General features: G+C 49.4%; 1 protein-coding gene across 6 annotated transcripts in view; it reads left to right on the top strand.

The window, feature by feature from the left end:
• LOC122940143 (alpha-2-macroglobulin-like) overlaps positions 1 to 15,420 on the top strand; it is a 201,401-nt gene that overhangs the window by 33,376 nt on the left and 152,605 nt on the right. For all 6 annotated transcript variants that reach the window (XM_044296537.1, XM_044296538.1, XM_044296535.1 and 3 more), the window contains 3 exons: positions 4,282 to 4,396; positions 14,657 to 14,766; positions 14,876 to 15,043. In XM_044296537.1, the coding sequence (XP_044152472.1) occupies positions 4,282 to 4,396; positions 14,657 to 14,766; positions 14,876 to 15,043 (393 nt within the window). The remainder of the gene's footprint in view (positions 1 to 4,281; positions 4,397 to 14,656; positions 14,767 to 14,875; positions 15,044 to 15,420) is intronic.

Here is a 15,420-nt window from a genome sequence, read left to right as displayed (position 1 = left end):
TGATGGAACAGGAGGTGGCCCAGGAGGAGGAGGAGGAGGAGGAGGAAGAGGGGTCATTTTTAGCACTTTCAGGCCAGTCTCTTCGAAGTGACTCAGAGGGAGGTTTTTGGCAACAGCAGAGGCCAGGTACAAATGTGGCCAGCCAGGGCCCACTACTGGAGGACGAGGAGGACGAGGATGAGGAGGAGGTGGAGGAGGATGAGGATGAAGCATGGTCACAGCGGGGTGGCACCCAACGCAGCTCGGGTCCATCACTGGTGCGTGGCTGGGGGGAAAGGCAGGACGATGACGATACGCCTCCCACAGAGGACAGCTTGTCCTTACCCCTGGGCAGCCTGGCACACATGAGCGACTACATGCTGCAGTGCCTGCGCAACGACAGCAGAGTTGCCCACATTTTAACCTGTGCGGACTACTGGGTTGCCACCCTGCTGGATCCACGCTACAAAGACAATGTGCCCACCTTACTTCCTGCACTGGAGCGTGATAGGAAGATGCGCGAGTACAAGCGCACGTTGGTAGACGCGCTACTGAGAGCATTCCCAAATGTCACAGGGGAACAAGTGGAAGCCCAAGGCCAAGGCAGAGGAGGAGCAAGAGGTCGCCAAGGCAGCTGTGTCACGGCCAGCTCCTCTGAGGGCAGGGTTAGCATGGCAGAGATGTGGAAAACTTTTGTCAACACGCCACAGCTAACTGCACCACCACCTGATACGCAACGTGTTAGCAGGAGGCAACATTTCACTAACATGGTGGAACAGTACGTGTGCACACCCCTCCACGTACTGACTGATGGTTCGGCCCCATTCAACTTCTGGGTCTCTAAATTGTCCACGTGGCCAGAGCTAGCCTTTTATGCCTTGGAGGTGCTGGCCTGCCCGGCAGCCAGCGTTTTGTCTGAACGTGTATTCAGCACGGCAGGGGGCGTCATTACAGACAAACGCAGCCGCCTGTCTACAGCCAATGTGGACAAGCTGACGTTCATAAAAATGAACCAGGCATGGATCCCACAGGACCTGTCCGTCCCTTGTCCAGATTAGACATTAACTACCTCCCCATAACCATATATTATTGGACTCCAGGGCACTTCCTCATTCAATCCTATTTTTATTTTCATTTTACCATTATATTGCGATGCTACCCAAAGTTGAATGAACCTCTCCTCTGCCTGTGTGCTAGGCCTAAATATATGCCAATGGACTGTTGCAGTGGTGGCTGACATGAAGCCTGATTCTCTGCTATGACATGCAGACTAATTCTCTGCTGACATGAAGCCAGATTGTCTGTTACGGGACCTCTCTCCTCTGCCTGGGTGCTGGGCCTAAATTTATGACAATGGACTGTTGCAGTGGTGGCTGACGTGAAGCCTGATTCTCTGCTATGACATGCAGACTGATTCTCTGCTGACATGAAGCCAGATCGTCTGTTACGGGACCTCTCTGCTCTGCCTGTGTGCTAGGCCTAAATATATGCCAATGGACTGTTGCAGTGGTGGGTGACGTGAAGCCTCATTCTCTGCTATGACATGCAGACTGATTCTCTGCTGACATGAAGCCAGATTGTCTGTTACGGGACCTCTCTGCTCTGCCTGTGTGCTAGGCCTAAATATATGCCAATGGACTGTTGCAGTGGTGGGTGACGTGAAGCCTCATTCTCTGCTATGACATGCAGACTGATTCTCTGCTGTCATGAAGCCAGATTGTCTGTTACGGGACCTCTCTGCTCTGCCTGTGTGCTAGGCCTAAATATATGCCAATGGACTGTTGCAGTGGTGGGTGACGTGAAGCCTCATTCTCTGCTATGACATGCAGATTGATTCTCTGTTGACATGAAGCCAGATTGTCTGTTACGGGACCTCTCTGCTCTGCCTGTGTGCTAGGCCTAAATATATGCCAATGGACTGTTGCAGTGGTGGGTGACGTGAAGCCTCATTCTCTGCTATGACATGCAGACTGATTCTCTGCTGTCATGAAGCCAGATTGTCTGTTACGGGACCTCTCTGCTCTGCCTGTGTGCTAGGCCTAAATATATGCCAATGGACTGTTGCAGTGGTGGGTGACGTGAAGCCTCATTCTCTGCTATGACATGCAGACTAATTCTCTGCTGACATGAAGACAGATTCTCTGTTACGGGACCTCTCTCCTCTGCCTGTGTGTGTGCTGGGCCTAAATATATGCCAATGGACTGTTGCAGTGGTGGCTGACGTGAAGCCTCATTCTCTGCTATGACATGCAGACTGATTCTCTGCTGACATGAAGCCAGATTCTCTGTTACGGGACCTCTCTCCTCTGCCTGTGTGTGTGCTGGGCCTAAATATATGCCAATGGACTGTTGCAGTGGTGGCTGACGTGAAGCCTCATTCTCTGCTATGACATGCAGACTGATTCTCTGCTGACATGAAGCCAGATTCTCTGTTACGGGACCTCTCTCCTCTGCCTGTGTGTGTGCTGGGCCTAAATATATGCCAATGGACTGTTGCAGTGGTGGCTGACGTGAAGCCTCATTCTCTGCTATGACATGCAGACTGATTCTCTGCTGACATGAAGCCAGATTCTCTGTTACGGGACCTCTCTCCTCTGCCTGTGTGTGTGCTGGGCCTAAATATATGCCAATGGACTGTTGCAGTGGTGGCTGACGTGAAGCCTCATTCTCTGCTATGACATGCAGACTGATTCTCTGCTGACATGAAGCCAGATTCTCTGTTACGGGACCTCTCTCCTCTGCCTGTGTGCTAGGCCTAAATATATGCCAATGGACTGTTGCAGTGGTGGCTGACGTGAAGCCTCATTCTCTGCTATGACATGCAGACTAATTCTCTGCTGACATGAAGACAGATTCTCTGTTACGGGACCTCTCTCCTCTGCCTGGGTGCCGGGGCCTAAATATCTGAGAATGGACTGTTCCAGTGGTGGGTGACGGGAAGCCAGATTCTCTGCTATGGAACCTCTCTCCAATTGATTTTGGTTAATTTTTATTTATTTAATTTTTATTTTAATTAATTTCCCTATCCACATTTGTTTGCAGGGGATTTACCTACATGTTGCTGCCTTTTGCAGCCCTCTAGCCCTTTCCTGGGCTGTTTTACAGCCGTTTTAGTGCCGAAAAGTTCGGGTCCCCATTGACTTCAATGGGGTTCGGGTTCGGGACGAAGTTCGGATCGGGTTCGGATCCCGAACCCGAACATTTCCGGGATGTTCGGCCGAACTTCTCGAACCCGAACATCCAGGTGTTCGCTCAACTCTACTCACAATCTAAGATCTCTATCAGTATTTGGAGTGTGGGAGGAAACCCGAGAACCCAAAGGAAACCTACGCAAACACAGGGAGAACATATCTCATATTTACTGCATTATATCCCTATTGGTGTAAGGTCTCATGCACACGGCCGTATCCATTTTGCAGATCCACAAAATATGGATGTGGTCCATATGCCATCCGCATTTTCTTGCAGACCTCTTTGACTTTGATAGGTCCATGGTCGGCATTCTGCAGACATATTCTATCTTTTTGCTGAACAGACATATGGATGCAAAAAGCACTGCCCCATTAAACCTATGTTTGTCACTTTGGCAGCTGTCTTGAGCGCCGGTTTCCTGTGTGTATTTGGGATATTATTCTGCGAACCTCACATCACTATGAGGTACTGCAAGAGTTAATTCCCCTTTGATCTGTTTCACCCATTGCTTGAGTAATAGGTTTCAGTAGCTTGCTAAATCTTGCAAAGGTGCCATAATCCGCTTGTCTGCCCGTGTACTGACCTCTGCCGGATTCTCGGATTCTGACTCTTTGCTGCCTGATCTGACCATGCCTGTTCACCATACTGATCTTGTGCTGCAAGCCCTAAACTTTGGACTGTTTCACCGAGTCGCACAAACTCTACAGTTTTGCCTGATCCCTTGGTGCTTTGCAATGGTGTCTCTGACCTAGTCAACCACACGGAGACTATTCCAAGTAGTAGCAGCCTCATGCGTTCCTTGCAGCAAAGACTAAATCCCTGTACAGGGGTTAAAGGGCAAAAACCAGGGAGCTGCCAGGGTAATGCCTTTAGGTTTACGCCAAAGCCAAATCCATTGGTTGGCACGGAGGTTCTACAGTCAGTGTCTGTAACACACATGATCCTTTAGCTTGATAACCCTGAACATATAGGCAGAATGTTCACATTTTTGGTGCCATGTTAATTTCTGTTTCATTATAACTTGCATCTTTGGTTCTTTGTGTATTTAAGGAGCTTTTGTAGCATATACACCATCCATTGTAATTCTGCAATCATTTGTGACTTAACTAGCTGGATATCTCAGGATGTTCAACTGTGCAAGTGCCACTGGATACCTTTCAGCTAAACAGAAGAATACTGCAGATGAAATTGCTTGGGACAGCAACCATTACAGAGGAGGGGACAGGTTGTATGCTTATTATTATTATTATTATAACTTATACAGTTGAACAAACTTAAAGGGGTTCTGCAGTTTGTTTAAACTGATGATCTATCCTCTGGATAGATCATCAGCATCTGATCGGCGGGGGTACGACACCCAGGACCCCCGCCGATCAGCTGTTTAAGAAGGGATGCAATCAGTGCAACTAGATGACAGCTGAGAGAGGGAAACGAGATGACAAAACAAAAGCAAAACAAAAGAACCTCAGGCAGGAGGTTCTGAAGAACGTCTGTCAGAGCTTCTCAGATGTCTGGCAAGGACAGGTAAACAGTGAGAAGGCCGCTGAGCTGCTAGAGCGCCACTGCCTTCTCAAACAGCTGATCGGCGGGGGTCCCGGGTGTCGGCCCCCCGCCGATCAGATGTTGATGATCTATCCAGAGGATAGATCATCAGTTTAAACAAACTGCAGAACACCTTTAATTGAATATCTTCAGTATTTCAATCAATGAAAAACTTGCTTCAGATCCCAAAAATGGTGCCTTTTATTTCTTCACACTTCATTTCTATTTGGCTCTCATCATTCTATATTTTCATTTCTGAAGGCTAGCTATGATGTGCAGAACCATTACGTAAGCACCAAATCTAATTAGGTAAGGTACATACTTAGAGTTGAGCGAATTTAAAAAAAATTCGATTCACCGGCAGTGGCATGCCTAGGGTGTTTGGCACCCGGGGTGGGCCCTTTCTCTGGCACCCCCCCCAATACTTTAAAAAAGTTGGACCCCTCACAGTAGTATTGCCCTCATTGTACAACCTTCACAGTAGTTTTGTACAGATGTGTGCCCTCTCACAGTAGTTATGCCTTCTCTGTGCTCATTTCAGAGTTGTAATGTCCTCTCTGTGGCCCCTTCACAGTAATAATCCCCATTGTGTCCCCTTCATAGTAATAATCCCCATTGTGCCCCCTTTATAGTAATAATCCCAATTGTGTCCCCTTCATAGTAATAATGCTGATTTTGCCCCATTCACAGTAATAATGCCCATTGTGCCCCCTTAATAGTAGTAATGCCCACTGTGCTAGTAATGCCCTCTGTGCCTCCTCCATAGTAGAAATCCCTATTGTGCTCCCTTCACAGTAATAATGTCCACTGTGCCCCTTTCACAGTAATAATGCCCACTGTGCCCCCTTCATTGTAGTAATGCCCTCTGGCTCTGTGCCCCCCCCCCATAGTAGAAATGCCCATTGTGCCCCCTTCACATTAGTAATGCTCTCTGTGCTCCCAGCTGTTTGAAGAGAGGGCAGCGCTCATATGAGAGCTGCTTTCTCTGTTCTGTTCACCTGCTCGCCGTAGCATTTGCAGTGATGAGCAGGTAAACAGAGCAGAGAAGGCAGCGCTCATGCAAAAAAAAAACTGACAACCCCTTCCAAGACATACTTGGAAAACATTACATACAGTGCTACAGAACATACCGGGTCATACAGCACCACATATGTACCTCTTACATCCAGTGACTTCTCTTTTCTGATGTAGATATTCTCTTTCCTCTTAGACCAGACCACCATGGTGACTTCTTTTAGCCGCGCCCCCTCTCTGCAGAGTTTGACATCTTACTTTCCTACTTTTCCATCATCCTCCCAGCTTCCCCATCCTGCCATCCCCAATACTGTGTCCACTGTGCTCCCCAATACGTTCCCGCAGAAACAGGTGGTACCACACACCCCTTTATATTGTGTGCTAGTACAACCCCCCCCTTCCTTTCAGATCAGACCCCCATATAAAACCTTAAATGAGATCCCCCCCATCTCAGACCAAACCCCCTTTAGACCTCTATGTCAGACCCCATATAAGACCACAGTTTTATACCTCAGATCAGACCCCCATTAGACCTCTATGTAAGACCCCGACCAATATCAGAACTCAGATAAGACCCCCATATAAGACCCCCATTAGACCTCCAGACCCCAATATCAGACCTCCAGACCCACATATTAGACCTCAGACAAGACCCCCATAAACCTCAGACCGGACCCCCATATCAGACCTCCAGACTCCCACTAGACCTCCAGACCCCATTAGACCTCCAGGTACCCATATCTGACCAACAGAAGACCTCTAGACCCCCCAGTCAGACCTCCAGACCCCCGATCAGACCCCTATTAGACCTCCAGACCGCCCAGTGAGACCTCCAGACCCCAATCAGACCCCCATTAGACCTCCAGACCCCCAATCAGACCCCCATTAGACCTCCAGACACCCCAGTCAGACCCCCAGACCCCAAATCAGACCCCATTAGACCTCCAGACCCCAAATCAGACCCCCATTTGACCTCCAGACCCCAAATAAGACCCCCATTTGACCTCCAGACCCCAAATCAGACTCCCCAGTCAGACCTCCAGACGCCCACAGTCAGACCTCCAAACCCCCCTGTGAAACCTCCGGATCGCCCCAGTCAGACCTCCAGACCCCCCATAGACCACTCCAGACCACCATTAGACCTCCACCACTCTTCCTGTTCTGGCTGTCTTCTCAGGGCCCGCGCTGCACTGAGATCAGCTGACCTCCTGCAGCGTCAGGTCAGAGTGGCTCTGTACATCCTGAGGCAGCCTGGACACAGCAGCGCGGGCCCTGAGAAGAGCGAGCAGGAGGATGGGTAAGTACTGTACAGCACTCACAGCGCTTCTCTCCCCCTCCTCCTGCAGACTAGTGAGCCCCGCCCCCGGGCACGCCACTGTTCACCGGCTCGCCGAGATATTTGAAAAAACTCAGTTCAATCTGAATTTATTCGTGGCTAATTGCATTTAAAAAAACGGCTATTTTCTGGCTGCAGAGAGCCTCTATAGTGGTGTAGAACACTGTGCCTTTCAGTAACACGCATAGGGAGTCTGCTTTGGTAGTGAAATAAAACAGTGAGTCCATATGACATGCAGATGACAGACGTCGCTCTGAGAATCACAGCACACTTCACTTATTTGAGTAGTCACGGGGCCAAAACTGACCAAATAACTCAAGTATGAACCCAACCTTACAGGTTATTGTTAGCACCAAGAAGAAGTGCACTCCTTTTACACCGTCGTCAGCGGAATCAATGTTGATGTCTACAGAACCTGTTCTATTAAACGCTTATACAAGTAGAGGCCCCTAACAGAGTGGAGTGTCAGCAGTAAGTTTGTGTTGACGTCACTGATTATTTTGCCCTTCCTCTGATCCGTCAGAACAATAACCCACAAAAAACGGATCCTGTCTGTGGTGCATCTGCCTTCACTCGGTCAGCATTTGGTCAGTAATCCATCAGTATTGCTAATGCCAAAAAAAAAAACAGGAGTGGATCCAAAACAGAGATGACACGTGAATGAAATCTTTGCATGTCTTCTGTGTTTTGTATCTACTCCTGCTTTTGGCTACCAAATCACAAGCCAATTTTGATAGGAACATACAGGCCTTACAGCTGCTACACAGACAGGATCCATTGTGCGTCTCATTTTTCCTTCCTTCTGACAGATCAGAAGAAAGGTAAAATAAATGATGATGTCAGCCAGTCCGAAAGGCAAAATAGTGGCCATCATGAAGTGGGGAGGGTGGGAACAGCATGAGAAGTCCACAGAGTGGCCCTATGACATAGTGGTGAGGTAAAAGCAGCATGAGGAGGCCACAAAGTGGCACAATGACAGTGTGGAAGTGGCAGCAGCATGAGGAGACACACAGAGTGGCCCAATGACAGAGTCTGTAGGTGGTGATAGCATCAGAAGGCCGCAAAGTGGCACAATGACAGAGTGTGGAGGTGGCAGCAATATGATGAGACCACAGAGTGGTACAATGACAGAGTCTGGAGGTGGCAGCAGCATGAGGAGACAACAAAGTGGCATAAAGACAGAGACTGGAGGTGGCGGCAGCATTAGGAGGCCACAGAGTGGCAAATAACAGAGTCTGGAGGTGGCAGCAGCATTAGTAGGTCGCAGAGTGGCACAATTACAGAGTGTGGCGGTGGCAGCAGCATGAGCAGACCACAGAGTGGCACAATAACACAGTCTGGATGTGGCTGCAGCATGAGGAGGCTGCAGAGAGGCACAATAACACAGTCTAGAGGTGGTTGCAGCATGAAGAGGCCGCAGAGTGGCACAGTTACAGAGCTTGAAGGTGGCAGCGGCATGAGCAGACCACAGAGTGGCACAATGACAGAGTCTGGAGGTGGCTGCAGCATGAGGAGGCCACAGAGTGGCACAATGACAGAGTCTGGAAGTGGCGGCAGCATTAGGTGACATAGTGTGGAGGTGGCAACAGCATGAGCAGACCACAGAGTGCCACAACAACAGAGTCTGGAGGTGGCAGCAGCATGAGGAGACCGCAGAGTGGCACAATTACAGAATGTGGAGGTGGCAGTAGCATAAGCAGACTACAGAGTGGCACAATGACAGAGTCTGGAGGTGACAGCAGCATGAGGAGGCCGTAGAGCGGCACAATGTCAGAGTATGGAGGTGGCAGCAGCATCAGGAGGCCAACGAGTGGCAAGGTGACATAGTGTGGAGGTGGCAGTAGCATGAGCAGACTACAGAGTGGCACAATGACAGAGTCTGGAAGTGGCAGCAGCATCAGGAGGCTACAGAGTGGCAAGGTGAAATAGTGTGGAGGTGGCAGCAGCATGAGCAGACTACAGAGTGGCACAATGACAGAGTCTGGAGGTGGCAGCACTATGAGGAGGCCACAGAGTGGCACAATGACAGAGTCTGGACTTGACAGCAGCATGAGGAAGCCACCGAGTGGCAAGGTGACATAGTGTGGAGGTAGCAGCAGCATGAGGAGGCCACAGAGTGGCAAGGGGACATAGAGTGGAGGTGGCAGCAGCATCAGCAGGCCACAGAGTGGCAAGGTGACATAGTGTAGAGGTGGCAGCTGCATCAGGAGGCCACAGAGTGGCAAGTTGACATAGTGTGAAGGTGGGTGGCAATAACAGTGAACTCTGAAGATGGTGGGTGACAGAAGGAGCAATTGGCATCAGATGTGTGGCATCAGGTGGGTGGCAGCATCAGAATAGTAGCCAGAAGAAACCGGTCTCTTTTGTCAAAGTGTTGGTGTGGCACCATGGATGATCCAGACCAGGCATTCTCAACCTGCGGCCCTCCAGCTGTTGTAAAACTACAACTCCCACGATGCCCTTCTGTAGGATGAAAGCTGTAGGCTGTCAGGGAATTATGGGAGTTGTAGTTTTGCAACAGCATACCTGATCTAGACTGATGCATCAGGAATTGGTGGGTGGAAATCCTAGCTGATACACGCCTTATTAATCTTGACAAAGGTCAGTCTCTCCATATTTTAAGCGGACAGGCGAGTTGTTCTTGGGGTAACTATGGCCCCCGCCGCACTAAACACGTGCTCTGATGCCACACTACTGGCCGGGCAGGACAGCTTTTCCAGGGCAAACTCGGCCAGTTGTGGCCACAAATCTAGTTTGGCTGCCCAGTAGTCCAGCAGTTCTTCATTGACGGCTGGCAGGGTGAACTCCAAGTATGCCACCACCTGCTGGAGTGGATCCAAAACAGAGATGACACGTGAATGAAATCTTTGCATGTCTTCTGTGTTTTGTATCCACTCCTGCTTTTGGCTACCAAATCACAAGCCAATTTTGATAGGAACATACAGGCCTTACAGCTGCTACACAGACAGGATCCATTGTGCGTCTCATTTTTCCTTCCTTCTGACAGATCAGAAGAAAGGTAAAATAAATGATGATGTCAGCCAGTCCGAAAGGCAAAATAGTGGCCATCATGAAGTGGGGAGGGTGGGAACAGCATGAGAAGTCTACAGAGTGGCCCTATGACATAGTGGTGAGGTAAAAGCAGCATGAGGAGGCCACAGAGTGGCACAATGACAGTGTGGAAGTGGCAGCAGCATGAGGAGACACACAGAGTGGCCCAATGACAGAGTCTGTAGGTGGTGATAGCATCAGAAGGCCGCAAAGTGGCACAATGACAGAGTGTGGAGGTGGCAGCAATATGATGAGACCACAGAGTGGTACAATGACAGAGTCTGGAGGTGGCAGCAGCATACCTGATCTAGACTGATGCATCAGGAATTGGTGGGTGGAAATCCTAGCTGATACACGCCTTATTAATCTTGACAAAGGTCAGTCTCTCCATATTTTAAGCGGACAGGCGAGTTCTTCTTGGGGTAACTATGGCCCCCGCCGCACTAAACACGTGCTCTGATGCCACACTACTGGCCGGGCAGGACAGCTTTTCCAGGGCAAACTCGGCCAGTTGTGGCCACAAATCTAGTTTGGCTGCCCAGTAGTCCAGCAGTTCTTCATTGACGGCTGGCAGGGTGAACTCCAAGTATGCCACCACCTGCTGGTTCAGGTTCTGCTCCAGGTCTAGATGCTGCTGCTGGTAAGTAGTTTCTTCACTAGGCGGGTGAAGAAAGCTGCTCATCAGCGACTCTAGACTCAGGCTGCTGCTGATGGAGTTGGTACTGCTCCTACCACCCCACCCCTCCCCAGCAGCCATGGCTGTGAAATGTGAGCACAGAGGGCACCCCTGGTCAGCCCTGTGAGAGGATGGACGATGGCGCAGATTGGCAGCCGCCAACATACTACATAGGATGTCTCTATAGTAGTTCAGTTTTTCCTCCCTCTCAGCGGGTGTAAAAAAGGCCCCCATTTTGGAACGGTAGCAAGGTCCAACAAGGTGGAGAGCCAGAAGTAATCCCGCTGCCGAATGGTGACAATTCAGCTGTCACTACCCAAGCAAGTGAGCATGCAGCGGGCCATTTGCGCAAGTGACTTGGAGTGACTCCCTGCCTCCATCTCCACTGCATACTGCCACAGTGTGTCTGAGTCCTCTGCCTCTTCTTCCTCATTGCCCTGTAGTTCCTCTGACTGCTCCTGCTCCTCATCTCCTGTCCCCTGTGTAGAAACACCACCCATTTCGCTATACATTGCTTGTGCTCTAATGTCCTCCTCCTCCTCCAGTTCAGCCCCCACAGGTCTTACGTGGCCGTGAGATCTAAGCGCCACATCTCCAGTCCCCTGACCATCCAGATTTACCAGCATCTGTTCCAGTACATGAAGCAGTGGAATAACATTGTTCATCCCATAGTCCTGGCGACTGACAAATAACGTGGCCTCCTCAAAGAGCCTGAGCAAACGGCAGGTGTCATGCATGAGCTGCCACTGGCTGACATCGAAGTTACACAGGGGAGTACTCCTGTCCGCTTGGATCATCAGGAAATCATTTGTGGCCTTTCTCTGTTCGTACAGTCGGTCCAACATATGTAGGGTAGAATTCGAACGGGTGGAAGCATCGCATATCAGCCTATGTTAGGGGATGCCGTTCTGCCTCTGCAGCTCAAGGAGGGTGTGTTTTGCGGTGTACGAGTGGCTGAAGTGCATGCAAAGTTTCCTGGCCATTTTTAGGATGTCTTGCAGATGGGTGGAAGACTTCACGAACCGCTTGACAACCAGATTGAACACGTGTTCCATGCAGGGCGCATGGCTCAGCCCTCCTTGATGCAGCACCGACACAATGTTCTTCCCATTGTCGGTCACCATGTTTCCGATTTTTAGTTTTTGCGGAGAAAGCCAGGAGTCGATTTCTTGATGAAGGACACAAAGCAGTTTCTCCCCTGTGTAACTCCATTCGCCCAGGCAAGCAAGGTGCAAAACAGCGTGACACTTCCGTGCCCTGCACATGTGGTATGCTGGAGGAGCACTGGGAATTGTCCCTGCAGTGGAGGCTGAGGACACGGTGGAGGATGAGGAGGCAGAGGCGGACATTGTAGCAGGACCAGCGGCGTGAGAATGTGGAGTTAGAAGCGGCAACACCTGGCCAAGTTGCTGGTGTGGCTGTGCAGGAACCACATTCACCCAGTGGGCCGTAAAGGACATGCAATGTCCCTGACCGTAGTTACAACTCCACACGTCAGAGCTGCTGTGCACTTTGGCAGAAACCGACAGGCTCAAGGACTGTCCCACCTTCTGTTCTACATATTTGTGCAGAGCAGGTACAGCCTTTTTGGCAAAAAAATGATGGCTTGGGACTCTTCACCTCGGCTCGGCACAAGCCATCAGTTCTCCAAAAGGTGCAGAGTCCACCACTTCATCCAGAAGGGAAAATATTTTGGACTTAGAGTAGATTAAAAAATAAAGAAGCTATAAGCAACTGTGCAATATCCTGCCGATGCTTCCATATTTGTGCTGGTCTCTACTTCCTGGTCCTATATCAACATGCAGGAAATACCTGCTCAGCCAGTCACTGCTTGAGGGAGTGATTGGCTGAGCTAGAAATTCTTATTGAAACAGCCTGGACCGGGAAATAGAGACCACTGGGGATCTGGTAAATATAAGAATAAGAGCAACGGGTGATCACAATAGGTGCTTTCTTTAAAGGGAATCAATCACCAGTTTTATAGTGTCCTAACTAAGGGCAAATACTCACAGGTCTCCTTAGCGAAATTCTGGGTCACTTTGTTTGATTGACCCAGATGTTTTGATAAAATCTTCCACTAAACAGCTCGAGTGCATACCGAACAAGTCCTGATATTCATGAGCTTCTGAATTGTCCCACTCATCTGCCGCTGATTCATATGGTTATAAACTATAGGGACTCATTGGCATGTGCTGGAGCTGTTAGAACTTAGCAGCAGAAAACTGGTGACAAATCCCCATTCATTTTTTAACTGGCTACAACCCCTTTTTTTTATCAAAAGATTTTTTTTAAATCAAAAGATTGTGATGTCTTTTTTTATCACACGGAGATTCATTCAGCACCTATGCTATTCTACTAAAGGAACAAGTTATGTATGCTGGGTATATAAAGTAGAGTGACATGCGCACTACCACTTCATTCAGAGAGAGGACTTGGCAACCCCATGCTTTTGGGATCTGTGGAGGGTCTCATCACCTGTGGATAGGTGATAGATATTTTTCTCTTTAAATAACAGAGGGCTTGTCTTGTGAATTGTAGTATTACATGTACTGCAGTCCAGCGGTCCCCAAACGCCGGGCCGCGGCCCAGAACCTGGCCTTGGAAGATTGTTTGCCGGGCCACGGCAATACAAAGGAGCGGAGACGCCAGGCACATGCATGCCCAACGCGCACATCACACACAGCGCGTTCCTTGCTTCCAACTGTGACGCCGGCCAGCCACTGCCACCAATGAAAATGCTTTAAAAGGGGGTTAGGTCCCACTGCCCCACCAATAAAAATGCTGAAAAGGGCTTGGGAGGGAGGAATTGGTTAGGTCCCACTGCCCCACCAATGGAAATAAACATGACGGCCCGAGGGGGGAGGGGGGTTGTCGGCATCCAGTTTCAGCTAGTATCTGAGGGAGTGAGCAAGAGAATGACCTGCAGTTCCTCTTCCATGTCACCTTGAAAATATCAGCAGTGCAGCAGAGCCCAGTGCAGCAGAGCCCAGTGCAGCAGAGCCCAGTGCAGCAGAGACCAGTGCAGCAGAGACCAGTGCAGCAGAGCCCAGTGCAGCAGAGCCCAGTGCAGCAGAGACCAGTGCAGCAGAGACCAGTGCAGCAGAGACCAGTGCAGCAGAGACCAGTGCAGCAGAGACCAGTGCAGCAGAGACCAGTGCAGCAGAGACCAGTGCAGCAGAGACCAGTGCAGCAGAGACCAGTGCAGCAGAGACCAGTGCAGCAGAGACCAGTGCAGCAGAGACCAGTGCAGCAGAGCCCAGTGCAGCAAAGACCAGTGCAGAAGAGACCAGTACAGCAGAGACCAGTGGCCATTAGACCCTAGTCAGTTTTGTGCAGACAATTCAGATATAGTTACCATGTCAGCTTGAAATAAAGGCAGGGAAATATCAATGTAATATATGTAATCGTTATATAGTGTTATATATTTTATTTTGCACCTTGTGTTTTGTTATGCACGTGAATCAGTCAGCGCCGACCAGCGCCCCCCTAAGACCCTCCCACCACCTAAATCCCAGCCAGAACCCCCCCACACCCCACCAGGTCCCTGGGAAAATTGTCTTGCATGAAACTGGTCCTTGGAGCAAAAAAGGTTGGGGACCACTGCTGTAGTCCACTCAAATAATGTGATTCATGACCAAGCTGGTTATGCTAGACCAGGAGATGAGGATGGAACCTTATTTTATAATAGCTAAAAGCCCTAAATAGAGATACATACAGGCGTATTTTTTTGAAGCCCTTTAAAATGATGGTTTGATTGCAATTAACATTTTGCTTGCCCTATGGTCCATCTTGCCATTGTAAACATCTTGAGAAGTCTTCTGCCAGTTTTTTTTGTTATAACTAATAAATGTTCCTTCTTCATATAGGAATTGAGTTATCAACAACAACTGACACCAGAATCTTAGATGAAAATGTTAACGTCTATATTTTTGGCTCCGACACCACTTACAAGCCAGGAATCCCAATGAGAATCCAGGTGACTTACACTACATCACATCTTTACTCAAGTGATCTCATCAACACATCGTCCACTATCAATGTTGTGAACAATTTGCTGCTAACCACCTCTATCATTCAATATATAGGTTAAAGTATCGGATGCCAGGGACACCGTCATCCCAGGAAAACTAGTCCACCTCAATTGTAGCTCTAAACCTGACAGAATAGTCAAACCCCTGGTGACAGGCCCAGATGGAATAGCTTCCTTCAATATAGACGATACTACTGGCTGGAAGGGCACAGTATACTGCACAGTATGTACCAGTTGTTTAATTTATTTCTATTTCTTTGCTTAAGCAATAAAGTAAATATCCATCTACCAGTGACCCATTAAGTAAATACAAGTCTCTATATTAAAGGGGTTCTGCACTTTGTTTAAACTGATGATCTATCCTTTGGATAGATCATCAGCTTCTGATCGGCGGGGGTCTGACACTCGGGACCCCCGCCGATCAGCTGTTTGAGAAGGCAGCGGCGCTTCAGCAGTGCCGCGGCCTTCTCATTGTTTACCGCAGGCCCACTGACGTCACGACTAGTACCGCTGGCCTGGGCAGGGCTAAGCTCTGTTCACTTGAATGGAGCTTAGCCCCGCCCAGGCCAGTGATACTAGTCGTGACGTCACTGGGCCTGC

Source organism: Bufo gargarizans, chromosome 6 (genome assembly GCF_014858855.1).
Source record: "Bufo gargarizans isolate SCDJY-AF-19 chromosome 6, ASM1485885v1, whole genome shotgun sequence".
Lineage (NCBI taxonomy): Eukaryota > Metazoa > Chordata > Amphibia > Anura > Bufonidae > Bufo > Bufo gargarizans.
This window is presented reverse-complemented; position numbering and strand designations above follow the sequence as displayed.